General features: G+C 35.4%; 1 protein-coding gene across 1 annotated transcript in view; it reads left to right on the top strand.

The window, feature by feature from the left end:
* The window catches only part of gc (GC vitamin D binding protein), a 43,996-nt gene that overhangs the window by 7,722 nt on the left and 15,751 nt on the right, over positions 1-20,523 (top strand). The window contains exons 4-5 of the mRNA XM_027138503.2: positions 335-546; positions 17,927-18,059. Coding sequence (XP_026994304.1) covers positions 335-546; positions 17,927-18,059 — 345 coding nt within the window. The remainder of the gene's footprint in view (positions 1-334; positions 547-17,926; positions 18,060-20,523) is intronic.

The following is a 20,523-nucleotide window of genomic DNA, read 5'->3' as shown; positions in this document are numbered from 1 at the left end:
TCTGTATTACATATTACATATCTACATACTTTATTCACAATAGTTATGCTGTTCTACCACCAAACCATATACATATATTTATGCTTTATGTTTTATATACAGTATATATATATCTTTCCCTTTTCTTGTACAGGTAATTCTATTTCTATTTGCATCCTAACTATTGCTTATGCTACATTTTTATTTATAATGACATAGACATGTGTATGTGACAGAATTTAAATCTAGAAATGTAGTCAATTTTGATATTTAACAGGCACAGATATTTAAATGTTAGAACGGTCATAATCCAAAGTTAGAGGAAACTAATATTAAATATGTCCATCTCTTTAAGGCCACTGAAATTTCAGACAAGTCTTGTAGGAAGGATTCACCATTTCCCAAGCACCCAGGTATTGAGCAGTGTTGCACTATCCACGGAGATGAGAGGAAACTGTGTTTGGCCATGCTGCGTTATTCAGCAGATGAACTCCCGTCTCTGCTGGAGAACACACCTGAAGAGATCTGTACTCTGTATACTAAGGACCCCAGCAGCTACGCTCTGAGGTAGGATGTGGAAAGGTCATACACTGTGGCATAAATAACTGTTTAGTTCCAATATAAATATCACAATCATAACACCACTATAGCAAAATACGTCAGAAAATTCGTCTCCCTTCAGAATCATTTGTAATTACTAAATACAGGCTGACTAAAATCTATAACCATAATAATGTGTACATTCAAATAAGTGAGAAGGCTAATACAATAGAACAATTTACTGAACAAGTGATGTTGCAATTTATTTGTTCGATGGTTCGACAAACTCCAGAAGCTTGAACAAATATTGACCCTGTTAAAATTTTCAATATTTTTCAGTATTACAACCTACAATTGAAAGGGATTTTAGGAGACTAGTCCAACTAGAAGCAACTAAGAGGTCAAGGGTAACCTTGAAAAAAATGCTACACCCATACAGTCATGGAAAAAAAGAAAGTACTCATTAGTACTACAAAGTACTACAGTTTCTCATTGATCGGAACCTTAAGAGTGTTAATCCAAAAAAAAAAAGCACTTAATTCAGACTTACTGTTGTTGTTTTTCCAAAAAGTAAATCAATATTCAGAAACCAGGTTGGAAAAACAAGTACAATCTATAATTTATTAACCACCATTAGCAACAATAACCTGAAGTAGATATTTTCTGTAGTAGTTATTAGTCATTTTTTTCTTTTGGCTTTCACGTCAGTTTGTTGGGATCAGCGAACTGATGTATGATGCAATTTCAGCCCTGCTTAAGCTGCTGGACAGATGGCCTCACATATCTCTCAACAGTATTCTGGTAAAAAATATTTTGTGGCTGCAGAAAAAAGCCCAAATCATCATGCATCCTCCACCATGCTTGACAGATGGTATGGGGTGTTTGTGGCAATATGCTGTCCTTGTTTTTCTATCAAAATGATGTTGTGCTGGATGTCCAGACACATCCACCTTGGATTCAACAGTCTAATGGCTAATATTAATATCCTTATAATAACTATACCGTATATAATACAGCATTGTGGTTTGTTAATGTGTAATTTTACAAACCTATCTCATGCTGTTTTATTCTTTTTGGAAAGAAGGGCTTTATCCTTTAGGTCACATGATGCAGCTTTTGGGTTTTTCTTTATGTCTCTGATCATTAAACAATCTGAGCTTGGATTGTATTTGCTGGTTTTTGGAAGATTTGAAACTCTATTGAAGGCTTTATTTACCTCTCCCAAGATTGATCAGAAGCAACAACTGCTTCTTTGATAACATGACTGATGCCTTTTTTACTTGACATGATGCAGACACACACATCTGGGCACTCAAAAAAAACCAAAATGCTAACATTTGTGCTTTTAAAGTGATCGAAAAATTCCTAATGTTTAATTGTTCTTGCGCAATTCTTTAATAATACCTGCATCTAAGTACTCTTAATGATTGTTGAAGGGTATTTTTTCCCACCTGGTATCTGAATCATGATTTTACTCTTTGTGGAAAACAATATTGTATTGTAAACATATTTAAACCTATTGTTTTTAAATCACCTGGGCTTATTGGTTGGTTTATAGAAATTTCTGGGGACCACACAACTGCTATTAAGGCTCTGATAAATAAAAACATAAAATTGTCTGACGGTGTACTTTCTTTATCTCATAATTATGTCATTGAGAGGATGGTATTCTAAGCATGATCTGAAGATTTCCGAGGTTTATTTTGCTTTCCAGTGGTCAGTTTTGGTCTCATAAACAAGAAAAAAATATTCTACATTTGCTGAGTCTCCAACATGTCTCGTACAAACAAACAAACAAACAAGTAAATAAATAAATTTATCATCATAAATTGATTTCAAACGGCATATTTTTCTTACATAATAATAATAATAATAATAATAATAATAATAATAATAATAATAATAATAATAATAATAAACGGATTTCAAATAGCTCATATCCCTTACATAAAAACCCATCACTATTTTCACCATATTGTTTTGCTAGCTCCTTGGTTTTTAGGTTTGTTTAGACAAACTCTGGGGACTTCAATGAATAGGTTTATTTATACTGAGTGCATGTTACATAATAAATTCACTCTGTTCAAAGATTCTATTCAAAGTGAATTCCATTTTACATCCAGATTATAATGTGGGAAGGTTAGGGAGTTAATACCACGGCAAAGTACTGCATTCATTTGCATTAAAATGACAGAGGTTCCAGGTGTACTCTTCTTACTAACTGTGTTGTTCTTCTGCTCGCCGTTACATTTTTTATAATCTTTTGTAGTAATATGTTTACTGCACAGGGGTTTGGTATCTATATTGCACACAGTTTGCCTCCATAGAAAAAGAGATAATGAAGAGATGATGTTGCTAACTGAAACTAAAATAAATATAATAGGTGTAATTTTTCATATTGTATAGCTAAATAGGTGATTTAATCACTTATATTGTGACAGAATGTTTACTGCTTGCTTACATAAGAAATTTCAAAAGAAAGACTAAGTACTACAAAATTACTGAATGTAATGATAAGGTTGATATGGTTGGACATGCAGTAATACTCTATATGGGTCCAGGTATCCACTGGAAAAATAACACCGTCTATCACTGGACATCATATGTCACGTCATAGAATTACATCATCACATCCTAATAATGATTGTTCCATAACACAGACATAAATGGCTTGAGTCCTTTAATGACATTGACATTAACGGTTTTCATTGAGAGCTGCATAGCATCTTAGACATAGCAGTCATTTAAACCTATCAGTACATACATAGGGTCAAACCAATGGGTAAATATGGCTAAAAGTGTGCTGTTGGATTATGTCAAATACATTGTATATTTTCAATGACTGTATGTAAATGTCATGAAGTATATTTGTTAAGGAAGCATATCGTTTGAGTAACAGACACAACAAATAGAGACTTTGCAAACACAAGAGTGAACAGAAGAGACTATTTCATCAAGTGGGCTATTAAAGAAAACTTTAATGAATGACAGAAATATTTAGGTTATTATGTACAAAGATGAGAACAACAATGCAGAAACTAGCTACCCCAGCAGAAACTACCAGACCTAAGATCACCACAGCTGAAAATATCTATCCCCTCTAGTAACATGTGTGGGTTGTATTGTATTCAGTAAACATATGTTATTATCATATACTGCAAAACTACAGCATTAAAGTTCTTTGAATATGTATTTAACCTTTCGTGTAACTCTGAGCAATTTGCTAGCAGGAAAAATAATGTATCGCATGTTTAAACTTGATGTGCAATGTGATGTAGAATGAAATGGTGGGTAGCTATGCTACACTGTTTTATTACCTCCAACTTCTGCATTCTGTCTTCAACCCAGCCTACTTAAAACATCTTTTCCACCAGGTTCTTTATAAAACATGAGAACTATTGCACATTTCTGCACTGGAAAGTGCACTAGTAGCATTTCTGTACTCACATGAAGAGACAGTGTGTCCACTAAAATGTTAGCCACCAGATGTTCCAAGTGGCTAACTCTCATTCAAGCAGTGACTTTAATTTAATAGTGCCTTGTACTCTGTTCTGGACTCTGTTATCTAGACACCATTCTCAGCACTTGTCTTTCTACCTTCTACAAGTAGGCCCATTTGCTATCATTGATTATACAGCAGGTCATTGTTAGCAAATGTGACAGCAGATTTGTACCGTATACTGTACATGGAGCTGAGTACTGCATGATGAAAAAGTACACAAAGACCTTTATGGGGCATGAATGATGATGATGATGATGATGATGATGATGATGATAACGGGAGCTCATGTGTTGTGGCCGGCAACTCATATCAACTGCATCCTTCCTGTCTGTGAGTTACGGATCCATCCATAAGTATCTCTAAAAGCCTGAAAGAACTAATCGAGAAACCAACGAGCAACAATTCTTGACTTGGTGATACAAATACATAATTGTATTAACCGTGAATCATTCTGTGTGACAAGCACACTGAGAAAGCATATGTTGTTAGAAATGTGGAGAAAGTCCTTGACTAGCCCTTGAAATCACTTCATAGTTATCGGCCTGGAGAGCTTTTACAAAAGAGCTATTCATACACATGGAGAGTGATACATCTGCACTTATTCTTTGTAATGTTTGCACCTTAACTGCAACTATAACTGTTCCACATGATTCTGAAGAAGGCCTGATGGAAATTAAATTCTACTTCACCAATTTCAAAAGATCATAGAACATCATCTTTTCAGTAGCTGTGCATGCCTGAAAACAAATGTTTTTTTTTCATGTTTGATAGGATGGGTTTGGAAATATTTGCTCCACAAATATTCTGATGCACCCCGTGTAGAAAATGCTGAAATCCTAACTTGTGGCTTAATGAGTTTTCATGATTATTTTCATGTTGCTCCAGGGCCCCAGTTCAATTCTTAGCTTGGGATATTATCTGTGTGAAGTTTTACATTCTTTTCCCATGTCCATGTGGGTTTCTTCTATGTACTGCAACCAAAGATCTCCAGAAAGTTGTTTACTACAAAGCCAACATGATTGAGGATGCCAATATGTGTCTGCATTTTTGACAGCCATTGGCCTGGTCATGTTTCAAATCCTGAAATCTTTCAGGAATTTATTTGTTCACATTTATTTGATATATATGTCATCTCACAGCTGCTACAAGCTGCTATCTAGTAAACTTTCTCTGTCTGTGTATTACTGACTTTGTAACAGACAGGAAATAGTGACCGAGGCTCCACAGAACAATGCTGAACATCGGAGGAGCACTAAAATTCACAGATGATAGCTTTTTCATCAGTATCAGACAGAGTGAGGTAAACAGCTATACCTGGTACCAGTTTTAAAAGCCTTGAGAATAAAATCTGTATAAATGGTTATGGACGTCAGGAGAGCATCTTTAATAACCTTTATTAATAAAGGCTCATGTCTCAAAGGGAGGTTATGATGAAGCGATAAATGAAAGATAATCAAAGGTAGACTGTGAGTTATATGCAGAGCAATCTGAGTGAGGTAGCATTTGTTTGGGGAAGCATTTGTTTATTCATTTAACATTTCAAATCATAAAAATAGAAAGATAAAGCAATGCCCTTATTTTGAGATTAACCAAACCATTAAACCAGTTTCTATATTGTCAGTAAAAGCAAAAGTAATAAAATGTGAACCAATACAAAAATAAATAAACAGGTTTTTCCATTGGTGGCTTAGTGGTAAACACATTTGTCTCACACCTCTCAGGTTAGGGGTTTGGTTTGATTTGTGTGTGTGGAGTTTGTATGTTTTCCATGCACTTTTGAGGGTTTCCTCCAGGTACTCGGGGTTCCTCCAGTAGTTCAAAGACATGTGTTATAGGAATCTCTAAATTGTTTGGTTTGTAAATGTATGTGAGTTTTTATAGGCTACGTCCCTGCTCTGGATGTCCCCCACTTTGTGCTCTGAGGCCCCTGGGATAAACTCAGTTCCCCCCGTGACCCTGTGTAGGATAAGTGGAATGTACTGTAGGATGGAAAGATTGAAGGGTTTTTTTGTTTTTTGTTTTTTTTCCCCCAATTTTTAAAAAATCTTGTTAAATATGAATCAAAGAGAGAATGTCAAAATTATAGGCAGATTATAGTAACAGCAATCACAAGACATCATTCCAAATAGAAAAAGTGAAATATCATACAGGGTTGGTTACAAGGGCATACAGTAGATTTCAGTCAACTGGAATTGGATTATAAAGCACTTCCTCTCAAAGCGTCACATATATCTGAGCAGACAGCTTACTGGTTTGAGAAGAACTTAACATGAAAATGCAACTGGACATTTTACTTTAATTCCAGCTCTGGTTTACATAACCATTATAGAAAATATTGAATAATCTTGGGGTGTCTGAATTTATACAGTATTTAGTCCATAGTCTATTCTAGGAGTGGCACGGTACATGAAAAAACACCCGAACCGTTCGATTTGCTTGTATCGATTCGGTTCGTGTGTGCATTGTACGGTTCGACGCATGCGCAATGTAGCCCCGTGCTCAGTTTCGTGTGAACATACATATAGACAGTAAACGTTGAGTAAGAAGTGCTGCAGAAATGGCAAGTGGAGGAGATAATGCAGGCTGCCCGGAGTTGGCGGATGCGCCCGCGTCGTTCAAATCCGGTGTGTGGGAACATTTTGGATTTCATGTTACTTACGATGACAACGGAAATAAAACAGTAGATAGAACTGCGACTGTGTGCAAGCATTGTGCAAAATGCATTCAATATGCTAATGGCAACACTTCTAATATGACAGTTGTGTTAAGATGGTTAAACTCATGCTTGACTTTATGATTATGGCCTTTGCTATTGTTATAGCCTCATCATATTATGTTATTACATTATATTATATATTTATGTTTAAAATATTTTGACTTTTTTAAAAGACAGAGCTTGTAAGAGTTCCTCTCTTTTTCTTTAATTTTTAAATTTTTTTTTTGGTAAGAGCTACACTGAAGTTGGCAGTTTGATAAATGCAAGTTAATTTCAGTCTTTGTGTGCTAAAAAGGCACAAGTTCCTGTAGAGATAACAATACACATTCTCCTTTTTTTGCCAAATAAACGAAAAGCATGTCATCATCAATGTCTTCTCTCTTGCCGTATCAAAATCTTACCTAGCTTTTACTCAGAGATGGTCCCAATAATGTGCTTAAAGTCAAGTCAAATTCAGTTAGTGCATAATTACATTACAAAAATGTTTATACTGTATCCTAAATTGTGGATAATTTAGCTAATAAGCTATATATCAAATGCTGAAGGAAATTTCTGGAGTGTTGAAGATTACAAGAAAAAATAACAAGAACCATACAGAACGAAAAAGCGTGACCCTAAAACCGTGATACGAACCGAACTGTGGGTTTTGTCAACCATGCCACCCCTAGTCTATTCTCAGCGATGCTCTACGGATATGCACAGTGCTGTGTGTGTGTGTGTGTGTGTGTGTGTGTGTGTGTGTGTGTGTGTGTGTGTGTGTGTGTGTGTGTGTGTGTGTGTGTGTGTGTGTGTGTGTGTGTGTGTGTGTGTGTTAAAGAGAGATACTGTAGAGAGGGAGGCTTTGTACACTTTCATTTATTTAGATTGGAGATACATTGGTGTTTGTGTGTTGGTTGTTAACTCATATTAATCAATCATAGCTGGAGTTCTCAAAGGGTAGCTTGTGCCCCCACGGTTAGCTTAATACACTTCCATTATATATGTTCTGACACTCACTTTCCTCATCCTCAACTTCTCAGTTGTACTGTATATGTGAGATAAAAGCAAGTTGCTCTGGATAAGAAAGTCTGCTAAGACATTTCACACTGAAAGATAATTCCCTTTCATCAAATAATTATCAAAGTACTTTATTTAATTGTATTTTTCTAGATAGTTCCTTCAGATATAAATCTTATACTAGACACAGGACTTCCAAATAGCTCATTTGTGTCTGAAATTTCCTTTATCCCTGGGAGATCATTTGTGCCTCCCTTCTAGAGGACAAACACTGAGCTGTTATAATAACTGCTATAATGGTCACACATTATGTACGAAGCAAAAATGATGAAGAGTTTAATTCAGAAATCACCATCCATGGGGCATATGTTGTGATGGAAAAGGGACTGGTGTACGTCATTAAACAACATTAAAAGGAAGGATGATTATCTTGAAGTATTGAAGCTAGATGTTTAGAACCATGTTAAGTTAAAAACATGGTTTGTAACTGGGTTGTTCAGCAGAACACTGATCCTTAACATACATCTGAAAGAAAGAAAAATAACTTAAACAAAACAATATGAACGTTTTGGAGTGGTCATGTTTTGGGTGACCATCACAAAGCCCTGGCCTGAAACACATTGAAAATGTTATAATTGGGACAAACAAAGACCCATGCACTATGCATTTACAGCGTTCTTTTATGATTCTTAATAAATACTTTGTCATATATGGTGGTATAAATAAAAGGATGTTACAGGATGCTACATATAATTTCTTTAAAAATGTCTTGGACAGGTATGAAGTGCCAAACGTCTGTAAGTAAACAAGCTAGTTGTGACTAAATCTGATATGGAGCTGGGGCTGAAGAACTAAGCCAAAATTTACAGACGTTGACAGAGCTGGCATTACTAATTCTGTGGGGTTTTTTTTGGGGTTTTTTTTTTTCCAGTATATCCTGGAGCATACTTGTAGAGTTAATAAAATTAATTAACCTTTTGGGTTGACACAGTTACTTTGAGTACTGAGTACAGATACAGATACTGGCATTGTGACACACCTCTAGGCCCACTAACTTGTCTTCACTGTTTCATTAAAGTTCATCAGGGATCTTTTATTTTCTCCATGCGTCTTCAAGCGTCTTCTCTTCTCAGTATGCTGACTCATCATGAAATGATGTGTAGTGATAATGCCCACCAATCTTGTGTCATTTGTAAACTTGTTTAATGTGATTCATCATCAGAGGTGTGAAGAGCAGCAGATCTGCACGGTGACAGTGTTAACTTTTTTGTTTGTTTTTTTAAGAGACAGACTCAGACGCAACACACTCAGCTCTCTTGTCTCTTGGATTGTTGTGTCGATTAATTAAAAACTTTTTCAAACACTTGCCCCTTTTGTCCTTCTGACAGATTCTGATAACTTGGATCTCGCTTACTGAAAGAGAACAATGACATGCTGAGGTTAAATTCAGAAGAATTCAGACACTTCATGGATAGACCCTGTGTGTAGTGTATAAGATAAGACTTTCGCTTACATGTGTGCCAAGATTGCTTATTAAGAAGCTTTCATCACATTAAATAAAATGTTCAGTACAGCACCACAGATGAGCTGCTTTCTATTTCCATTTTCAGCCTGCTTCCACACATTTAAGTCAGAACATAACTTTTTTTTTTTAATAACCAAGGCACTCAGTGAAGACCTTTCATCCTGTCTATATTTCGGTTTAGTTTTCTCTGTAAAAAAATAAAACTTCTAAAAATAATAGTGGACAAAACCTAGCAGTTTGGGATAGACGTACAGTGTGAGAATTATGAGTCACATAATCTGCCACCTCAACAGAAAATAGTTTGATATACTGATATTGTTGTGTCTTCTTTGGGTGTTCATCTTATATTTCCTAGCTTCACCGCCCACAGCATATTATTTATGAATGCAAAACAAAATGGGATGGGAGTTTCATTCCTTCCTGTGTGGAGTTTATATGTTCTATGCCCCTTTTCAACCAAGGCAGTTTGAATGCTGGTTTGGAGCCAGAGCCTAATTTAAAATCAGTTCTTTCTTTTTTCGACTCCCAAAGCACTGGCTCTGAACCAGAAAAAGTGGTTTAGACTTTAGAACCGCTTGCGTCAGGGGCTGGGGGCGGGGTTACTTTGACCAACAAGACAAAAGAGAATGTTGTTAAAACCATTTTTAAATAATTTTAAATCAGGATTCGCCATGTTTGGATGCCAGTGTAGGTTCACAAAGCCATGAGCATTAACTGTAAAGCAACATCTGCCATTGTTGATGTTGTGTTTGTGTTTGTGTTTACCACTGCTGCGCTAACCTTGTTGGGAAAGATGTATACAGTGACGTAAGACTCGGCTCTGTGATGGCTCTCTAGCCCATGAAAAGGCAAACCGGTTCTTAGAAGGCTAGCCAGCACCAGTACTAGCTCTGAACCAGTACCTGGGTTCTTTCTGGTGGAAAGGGGGCATGTGTGCTTCGGGGGTTCCTCCTCAATCCAAAGACTGTGTTATAGGCTGATTGGAGTCTCTATATTATTTAGTGTGCATGTGTGTGTGTGTGTGTGTGCATGTGTGTGTGTGTGTGTGTGTGTGTGTGTGTGTGTGTGTGTGTGTGTGTGTGTGTGTGTGTGTGTGTGTGTGTGTGTGTGTGTGTGCGTGTGCAAAATTGTGCTCTTTAAAGGGTTGGAAATTCATCCAGTCCATGAAGTCCCCCATTATGTGCCCCAAGTCCCCTGAGATTCCCCAGTTCCTGTACAGGATAAGCATAGGAGGAACGAATGAATCTTACAGGGACACTTGAGTGCAGAGAAGAAAATGTTTTGCCTTCATTGTTTGAATTTTTGGTTAAGATTACTGGCAAATCATGACATTAATTTGATCTGATGTAGTTACAGGGTACCTGTGCATATTAAGTACCTCTAATTAACATTACCTTGTTTGAATACCATTTATTTACTGATGGAATTTTAATGTCCCCTTTACACAGATTTCCATCATCCCTCCCAGAAATGTTCAACCTGTACAGTCTCATCACTGCTTTGAACCATGTAGGCCCATGAGCATAAGATGTATCTAACATTTCAAGCTCTTTTAAATGTAAATGCTGTAAAGCCTCTCACATGTGTTCAGCGTCTTGTGCAGTGATGGATCAGTACAATTTCAACAAATCGTAAAATATCACAAATTCTTTTTATTTGACAGTAATATATTCAGGGATGTATCCTGGGTGCCAGATGCAAATGATCGTGTTTTGTTTTTGCTGTACCATCCATGAATAGCTATTCACTGCATTATGGGTTCTCTTGATATTTGAATTATATTGAAGTCAGAGGAAGAGCAGATAAAGCCTTTTAATGGAACTGTTAAATGCTACATGGTCTTGACTTGTTAAGGTCTATGAACAAATATTCATAATATAACTTTCTATTTTGAAATCTATTCTTCATGAGAACTACAAGCTTCATTTAATATATCCCCCAACTCCCACACACTCGTTTATACCCAGATCACCTGAACACAATTTATCAGATTGCACATGTAATTTATCTCCCTGTATTATAGTGGATCATGAATTCGGTTCCATATCATCCACGTTTCATGCGAATGCTGCTGGTTATTGAATACATATGTATGATGGTCACTGTTGTTTACACAATGTGCTGTGATTCTTCTCTGGTTATCTACAGGCAATGTATATATTTTCTAATACAAATTTCAATCTGCACCTGAACAAACCAATAAGAATTTTCTTATGCATTGCCATCTAAATAAAGTGTATGTATACTGAATATTGAGGTAGCACTGCTGCCTCATAATTTCAGCCTTCCTGATCAATCCTAAACTATATTTTGTGTGTGTATACATATATATATATATATATATATATATATATATATATATATATATATATATATATATATATATATATATATAACGCACGAATGAAATGCACAGTGGAATAATATATATATATATATATATATATATATATATATATATATATATATATATATATATATATATATATATATATTATTCCACTGTGCATTTCATTCAGTTTCTCTGGTTAACTCCCACCTCTTAACAACAGGCCAGTAGATGGGCTGGTACCTCAAAATTGTCCTTGTGTGATTGCATGGTACCCTGCAATGGACTGGTATCCCCTCCATGATGTTAAATTATGTTAAATTATGCTCAATTATTCAGTTGTATAAATGAGATAAAATGTAAGTTTGAATTTGTTTAGTTCAATTTCTTCAAACACTCATTTCAGATCTTTGTACCAGATTTTGTTTTTTCATATTTTTTGCCTCTGTTGGCTTTATGCTTGGTTCTGATCTGAATATCTGAAGCTGTTTTTTTGTTGTTGTTGTTTGTTTGGGTTTTTCCATTTATTTATTTATTTATTTATTTATTTCATTTTCCCACTCCAGTTTATTCTTTATGCACTTCATCACTTTCAGTCTTATAACGAACAATGTTTATGATGGTTGACTGGTTGTCTTTTCCAGAGTTGTGCAGCATGTTAAAATTTACTTCAATTAACAGTTAAACATTTTATACAAAAACAACAATAACTGTAAAACTAATTAAATTGAAAAAATACATTTTCATTATCTGCAGCAAAAAGATTAATTTGAAATGGCCATTATTAAAAGATTTTATTGTAGCTTCAGGGGTGTCTAAATAAAGGTTCAGTGAAAAAATATGGATTGAATATTAATAATAATAAAAATAGGAATAACTTTGAAAATGAAACTTTCATGATTTTTTATTTATAGTTTACTTCTAATATTTTCTCACTATTCTGCTGTTTAATATTGATCTGATTAAAAAAAAAACCTACAATACAAGAAAGGTTCATATTTTCCCAAAAGTGATGGCTATTCAAAAAGCAGGTATGAGTGAAAATTGCATCTGGGGCTCTCTTATAACATGTACGATCCCAATCAGATGTGTTATTCAGAGTTTTTTTTAGTGAATGTTATTTTTTTATTGGAGAATGCATGGAGAATAACAAGTTACTGCATTCTTCAGAAAGTGTTTAATTGCTTTTTGACCCATAAATTGACTCATTCACTTATTCACTTTCACACATACTCACTCACTCACACTTACTCACTTACCTACTGACTGCCATGCTGACTACCTTTCAATTATAAATCAATACAAAGGTACAGCAAACAAGAAAACATTCCCCAAACCACGACGCCACCAGCTGCAGCAGGCTGAACTGTTTACATTTGGGCAGAATAAGTATACGTGTTGTTGATGCCGTACCCTACCATCTGCATGTTGTAGTATAATTTGAGATTCATCTTTGGTTGTTTTGGTGAGCCTATGCCCACTAGAGCCTCCTTTTCTGTTTTTGACCAACATGAGTGAAAAGCAATGTGACCTTGCACTCATATCCAATGCTGTGCTTTCTGGACTGCTTTTCTGCTCATCATGGAATAAGTTACCCTCAACTCAAACTCAGCCAGTGCTTTCTTACCTGACCTTTTACAAAGGTCATAGAAGCTAGACATTTCCTACTTTAGTATTGATGCTCACTGGCTTTTTTTCTTTTTCCACACATTTTTTATGGACTCTGTGAGCCATTGTGAGTGAACATCCCAGGAGGTCAGCAATTTCTGACATACTCAAAGCACCCTGTCTGGCCTTAACAACCATGCAACAGATAAAGTCGTTATTTCCCCATACTAAAGCTCTTGCCTCATATACCTTAATGATAATGTATTATGTATTGCACTGCTGCATTGTGAAAGGATAATTGGAGAATTGCATGAGTCAGTAGGGGGTATTGGGGTTTCAAAAAAAAAAGTGGGAATAGGGAAGCATGCAATAGGGGTGTGTATGTGTGTGTGGGTGTGGGTGTGAGTGTGTGTGTGTGCCTGCTTTGCACCCTGTGTTCCGGGGATTAGCTGAAGTCCACTTTGCACAATATAAAGTGCTTAGTGAAACAATGGAGCTGAACTGTGTAGAAAGATGGGTTTTCTCAATTATCTTTAATAATGTCAAATTACATAAAGTACTATATAATGGAACCTCATGTACTAAAATGTTTGCAAGAAAAATAAAAAGCTGCACTTTCCCTCATTGTGTTCATGAGGGCTTCAGTAGAATGGATGTGAGTCATGCTTGCTTTTAGGGCTATACAATGCTGTAGGTTTAGCTAAGACCGATGAACGTGTAGCTCCTCATATATCCTTTAAATTGGTCTGATCAGTCCTGTAACTCATTTTCGTATGTGTGTGTTTGTGTGTGTGCATGTGTATGTGTAAATGCATGCCAGATATCTTTTTACGCCTACCAAAATTCACAATACACACAGGCATTATATAATTCTATGAATCTATCCACACAACCTAATGTGCTTACTAAATAGCACTGAAAAATTGTATTTATACACCAATAAAGTAGAAAGGACACAGGAATATAAGTGAGTTTTTACAGAAATATTTATTGTACATTGAACAATGAACACTCCACAGTTAGAGTGGTTCCACTAAATATCAGGTTCTCTCTTTTACATATGAAGAAGAAATAAAAAAAAAGAAAAAAAAAGAAAGGCTTGATTTGAGAAGGGTTTTAAACCATAAGAGCATTTAAAAGCTTATCCTGAAAGAATATTCAGTCAAAGATCCTTTGGCACATTGCTGGTACAGTTTAACACAGATCCTGTAGCTGTAAGCAAGTGTTACTCTATGTTTATTTGGCAGAAACACTTATCCAGAGCGATTTGATCTCATTTTATACAACTAAGGACAGCTCTTCTTTTTTTACACTTGAGGGGTAAGGGCCTTGCTGTGATAGCTGGAGGACCTGGGATTCAAACTCACAACCTTCCTATTATTAGTCCAACACCTTAACCACTAAGTTACCAGATCACAGACGTATGAAGCTTGTTCCTGTCAGGACACTTGGGTGTCTTCATGGAGAAAATTCAGACCTAAACACAGGGATAGCTAAAAATCATGATTTGTTATATAAAAACACAAAGCAAACACAAATACCAGGAAACACTGGTTAAATGAAAAGTAACCGAAACTCAAAGAAACGAGACAGAGACACGAAATGGAGACCACAAAGATAACACACAAGGACAATTAGACACACAAGGAACAGATGTGCTGAGATGGGAAGGAATTAGGGAGGGGTAGACAGGTGAAGGGTAGACAGGGAGGGGTAGACTGGTGAACACAAAATGTACACAAAATCACATGGGACAAGAGACAACTGCCGGAACGCCCCCTAATGTTCCGACAGGTAAAAAGTCCGGGGAAATCCTGACAATTTTCCAAGTTCTCAAGTTCCCATGAAGTCTTTTAACATGGTATAAAACTAACATTAGACAGCTAGCTCAACACCGGTCCCAGAGTGAGTGAGTATGTTCAATCCACAGGCCTGTTCTAGAAAAAATTATGCTGCAGGATTAATACAGACTATCCACTTTTTCCCCTGTTGTCACAGCTTGTCTTTTAGCTGGTTATTAACAAGGCAATTAAAATTAATTAATATTATAGCGAATAGTCAGCTGTCTCAGAATCACACACAGTCCCTCAGGGAGTATAGAAACCCACTCAGCATGACTACAGTAATCAAGCTCTTTGTTAATCTACAGCTTTCTTCATTAATCAATTGATTAAAAAAACTCCAATCAAATCCATTTGTTTGCATGGATGAAACATTTATTAGTGTCTTGCTAACTGAGTTTGAAGAAGAAGAAGAAGAAGAAGAAGACTTTATATTTGGCACATATACAATACAGCACAACAATTCTTTCTTTGCATAACCCAGCTTTTGAAGTTGAGGTCAGCCATGATACAGTGCCCCTTGAGAATATAGGGTTAATTGCCTTGCTCAGGGGCACAAAAGTGGCACTTTGCAGTGCTGGGGTTTGAACCCTAGTCTTCCAATACACAACCTTAACCACTAGAGGCGCTGTTTCTGTTTATTGTCTTTTGTGTATTGTCTTTTGTGTATTGTTTTGTAATTTTTTGTTTGCACTGTCTTTTATCCTGCACTGTCTTGTCGGTCTTGTTTGTCTTGTCTTGTACTGTTTGCACCAGGTTGCACAGTTGCACTTTATGTGGCTAGGACTACGTACTAAGTCCTTAGCTCTGTCTTTGTTTTATGTAGCACCATGATCCTGGAGAAACGTTGTCTCATTTTACTGTGTACTGCAACAGCTATATATGGTTGAAATGACAATAAAAGCTTCTTGAGTTGACTTGACTTGACTTGACTTGACTTGACTTGGCTATAGCTACCACTGAGTTTATAAGTTACTCTTACAGTCACATGGGGTGCATAAAAGCTAGTAAAAGTTTAATACTGAGGACATGACCATAAGCAATTAATTACATTGTCAGACACATGGGCTGGTGTAATTGCTGTGACATTCTCTTTATTATGTAGTTTGCACTTTGGGACAGAGCCCTGAATTCTTATTAAAGGTGTGTTATGTGTCTCTCACATCTAACAGATCAATTCACACAATGGCACAAGGACATAGAATATCCCACGTTACAAAATATGAGAGTAAAATTAAAGCAGAACAAGGCGCAAAGCTTTTCAAACACACATTAATCATTTTTAAACACTTATAAATAAAGCACTTGGTCAACAACAACAAATAAAAAAGAATTTAAGGCGATTATGGAAGAAGCTGTTTGAGTTAAATATGTATTTTAATTACATATTATATCTAAATATGTATAATTATACCCAAGTGTATTATTAGCAGACAGTATTTTAAACAAATTATAAGCTTTTCAACAAAAGAGTAATGTTTATTTTCATGCTACATTTATAAAAATGAAAATCTATGTTGATGCATTAAACACAAACATTAAATTTAAAGTGAGGGTTTTGTCCTTTTGCTACAGAAACATTTCAGCATGGACTTCCCTGTCTACCCTGCATTGTTTTATCAGCTCACCAACCGAATACTGAGATAATGGAAATAATTTTTAAGCATGTAATTACCCATTTTCATGCAATAATAGATGTAGAGCAGCTACTGGTCTGGCAATCTATGGCGGATTTTTGAAAAGCTAGCTGATTAGCACATGTCTAAAGAGAGCTTGCCCAGGCACATGAAATTAGTGGGGAATTCAAGCAAAAGTGTAGAGAAATTAAGTTAACAATGAAATCTGATTGATTTAACACTTTCATAAAATTTTGTAATGTACTGTAAAGGTCACTACATGAGTATTTATCATGTACAAAAAGTAAATTAGATGCAAAATTCTATTAATCCCCAGAATTTAATGAATACTTTATATAATGTAATAATTTAATAATATTATATAATTGATACTGTATATATATATATATATTTTTTGCTTTATAGTATAGTTTGCCTATTATGTGATTATCTCACTCTCACTCACTCATTTTCTACCGCTTTATCCGAACTACATCGGGTCACGGGGAGCCTGTCCCTATCTCAGGCGTCATCGGGCATCAAGGCAGGATACACCCTGGACGGAGTGCCAACCCATCGCAGGGCACACACACACACACTCTCATTCACTCACACACTACGGACAATTTTTCCAGAGATGCCAATCAACCTATCATGCATGTCTTTGGACCAGGGGAGGAAACCGGAGTACGGAGTATGGGTTGGCACTCCGTCCAGGGTGTATCCTGCCTTGATGTCTGAGATAGGCACAGGCTCCCCGTGACCCGAGAAGTTCGGATAAGGTGTAGAAAATGAATGAATATATCAATCAAATCTGATTTTATTTGTCACATATACATACATACAGAGAACGTCATGCAGTGAAATGCTTTTTACATCTGTCCGGTATTCAATCATAAAAAGGGAATGGAATTAAGGATAAAAATAAAACCAAAAAGGAGGTAGATAAATAAAAAAGTATAAACTATATAAAATATATGAAAATATAAGTGAAAATATATGTATATACATAGATGTGTATGGTAGATATTTGAAGTACAAATTAGTTAGAATAGACTTGTGATCAACAGCAAACTAGTATTTATTGAGTTAATAATAGCTGATTATTAAGAAAATCTCTCTGTATGTCAAAACACAACCTTTAACATGAGAACACTTCTTTTTAAACAGTGAAACAGTCAGCAGTTGAGTTTTCTTTTTCTGTGAAGTTTCTACAGTACACATTTGCCTTTGTTTTAAATAGAAAATATTCACTTTCTATTTTTGCTTGTTAGGTACGTTTACGAGTATTCTCGGAGACACAGGACGATCCCAGCAGGTTTTGTTCTCAACGTGACCCAAAGACACATGAGGATGGCAGAGAATTGCTGTAAGCCCACTGTATCAAAGCCCTGCTTTTTCAGAGAGGTACCGTAAAACTCGACTCTTTTCCTCTTTTTTTCTTTGCCTCATTAGTTTCTATGAAATGCTCAAAAGAAAATGTTCCTAATTGGCAGCAATTCTGTTTTTTAACAATACAACCCTATTTTAGTTGTTATAATATACAGAAGGTGATGACAGTATTTTGATAATAAATTATATTTTTCTTAACAACATAATGCTATTGGAACATTTTGCTCTGGTCTGTATACAAACTCAACTATCACAAACTCAGCTATCAAATATGTCACATTATTATTATTATTATTATTATTATTATTATTATTATTATTATTATTATTATTATTATTATTATTATTATTATATTATTATTATTATATTATATAGTATAGTGGTATCATTTATTTATTTTTATATTTTTAATGATTTTTTTTCATATTTTTGTTATTGTTTATTGTAATAATAAATTCATAAAAAATATTATTGTAATATAAATTCATATGGTACATTTTTGCTGAACTTTAAAAAAGAAAAAACTTAGTTTTATCATATTCATTCACATAATGCTAAACGAATTCAATAGATGATCTCAGTTAACCAACCACTACACTTACACTACACTTTGCTCTTCCTGAATCTGGATGTAGATGGTATTGTAAACATTTGTACATTTGTATGTCCAGGCTCTTTCTGGTGGTCTGACATAATAGTATGATGACACAAATCCTACATGAAACACACTGACAAATTAATAGGCATACATTTCTGAATTCTCATGCATGTGACTTTAATGATTTCTAATCGAAGAGGATTAATGAAGTTCGAAAAGCCATGAAACTTCTCAGGAGGGATGTGCAGCTGGAAGGAATTGCTTCTGGATATGAACACTTTTTACCTCAATGAAATAAGCAATTAACAAAAAATGTCTGAGTAATTGATTTAAAAGCTATAGATTATTTATGTACTGTGGGGTGAACTTTCTATGCACTCTCACATGAATTAAGCTATATTAATAATTCCAGCATTGCTTATGTTAAATTTGTTTACTCTGTTTATCACCCAGCATGAGTAACAGGGCATCTAAAACAAGCATCTGGGGAAATTAGTTTTTCTGCTCCTTTGGTATGTCAATCAGAATCCTCGGTAGCTTTTATACAATGAGATGTAATTTAGAGCTCCCTTAATAGATTTATCACAGTCTGGTTTGGAAACTGCACAACAGAGGACCAGAAGGCTCGACAGCGTGTGGTGAGAGCTGCCCAATCCAAATCTGGAATGGCATTAAAATCGCTGGAAAGCCTCTACCATGCCAAAGCCATCAAGCCAACATCATCAAAGACAATAGTCAGCCTCAGCACAGCATTTTTACACACTTATCATCAGACAGAGGCTACATTAGTGTCATAGCCTAAACATCAAGGCTGAAAAACAGTTTCTACCCACAGGCCATCAGGCTTGTGAATGACACCAATCCACTATCTTACAACACAGTCAGAGAAAACCCTCTGACTCTCAGAGGTGTCAACTATCTCATCCTTCATACACACCCACACCTGAATGCAATAAACATCAGAGACTACAGACTGTCTCTGCATTCATTGCACATACACATACATTCCTCTCACTGCAAATAAGTAACATGGGCCCTTCTACCTCCACATGACATACATGTGTTTATGTTACATCGCACATTATACACTTTTTGCCTCTTGCATTTTGCACTATTAGTAATCTTGTCATTGTAAATAAATTGCTATTCTTTCTTTTAAGTTATCCACTTATGTTTTAGGCTGCTGGAGGATTCACAGAGTAAGAATTTAATTGTATGGTGTAACACTCTATTTACTGTACATACAGTATGACTATAAACACTTGAATCTTGATTAAGCAAAAATACATAGAGTTCTGGTGGATTCCAGTAATGAATTTTTGTGTAGCGTGATTACCTTAATAACAAAACAGTCTAATGACAACACAACCTAATTTATGCTAGAAGCATTAACAACTAATGCTATAAGATAACTACATAGTTGTTTTTTTTTAGCTGTAGTTTTTTTAACTACATCTAAGAAACCACACCAAAGAACAGAAAATAATTAAACAGTTTTTAGGCACTGAGAAAGGTATATTTTCACTTTTCTGTGTTTATGTATTATCCACTTTCTTATTATTATCCATTGTACATAATCAAATCCCATAATCATTTTCTTATAGTCATTGCATATCTCTTACAATATAAAGTGTTCTGTTCATCATACAATTAGAATGGAAATCTAAAGTGTCTTTTTGCTACAGTACTTTTTGCTATAATTAAACGAGATCTTAGAGGAGGCTCGTTATTTACATAAGCCCAATCTGGCAATCTTGTCATTAAATGATTGTTGTGCGTCGTTTACTGAAAATGCTCATAGTGCAAGGATGTGGCAGTGTGATTCCTGTCTCAGTGGCACTTGTTGCAGTTCCATTTATGACCACTAGGTCAAAGACATAC

The sequence above is a fragment of the Tachysurus fulvidraco genome, chromosome 9 (assembly GCF_022655615.1).
Source record: "Tachysurus fulvidraco isolate hzauxx_2018 chromosome 9, HZAU_PFXX_2.0, whole genome shotgun sequence".
NCBI lineage: Eukaryota > Metazoa > Chordata > Actinopteri > Siluriformes > Bagridae > Tachysurus > Tachysurus fulvidraco.
The sequence above is the reverse complement of the archived record's forward strand: the minus strand, read 5'-3'. Positions and strand labels throughout refer to the sequence as shown.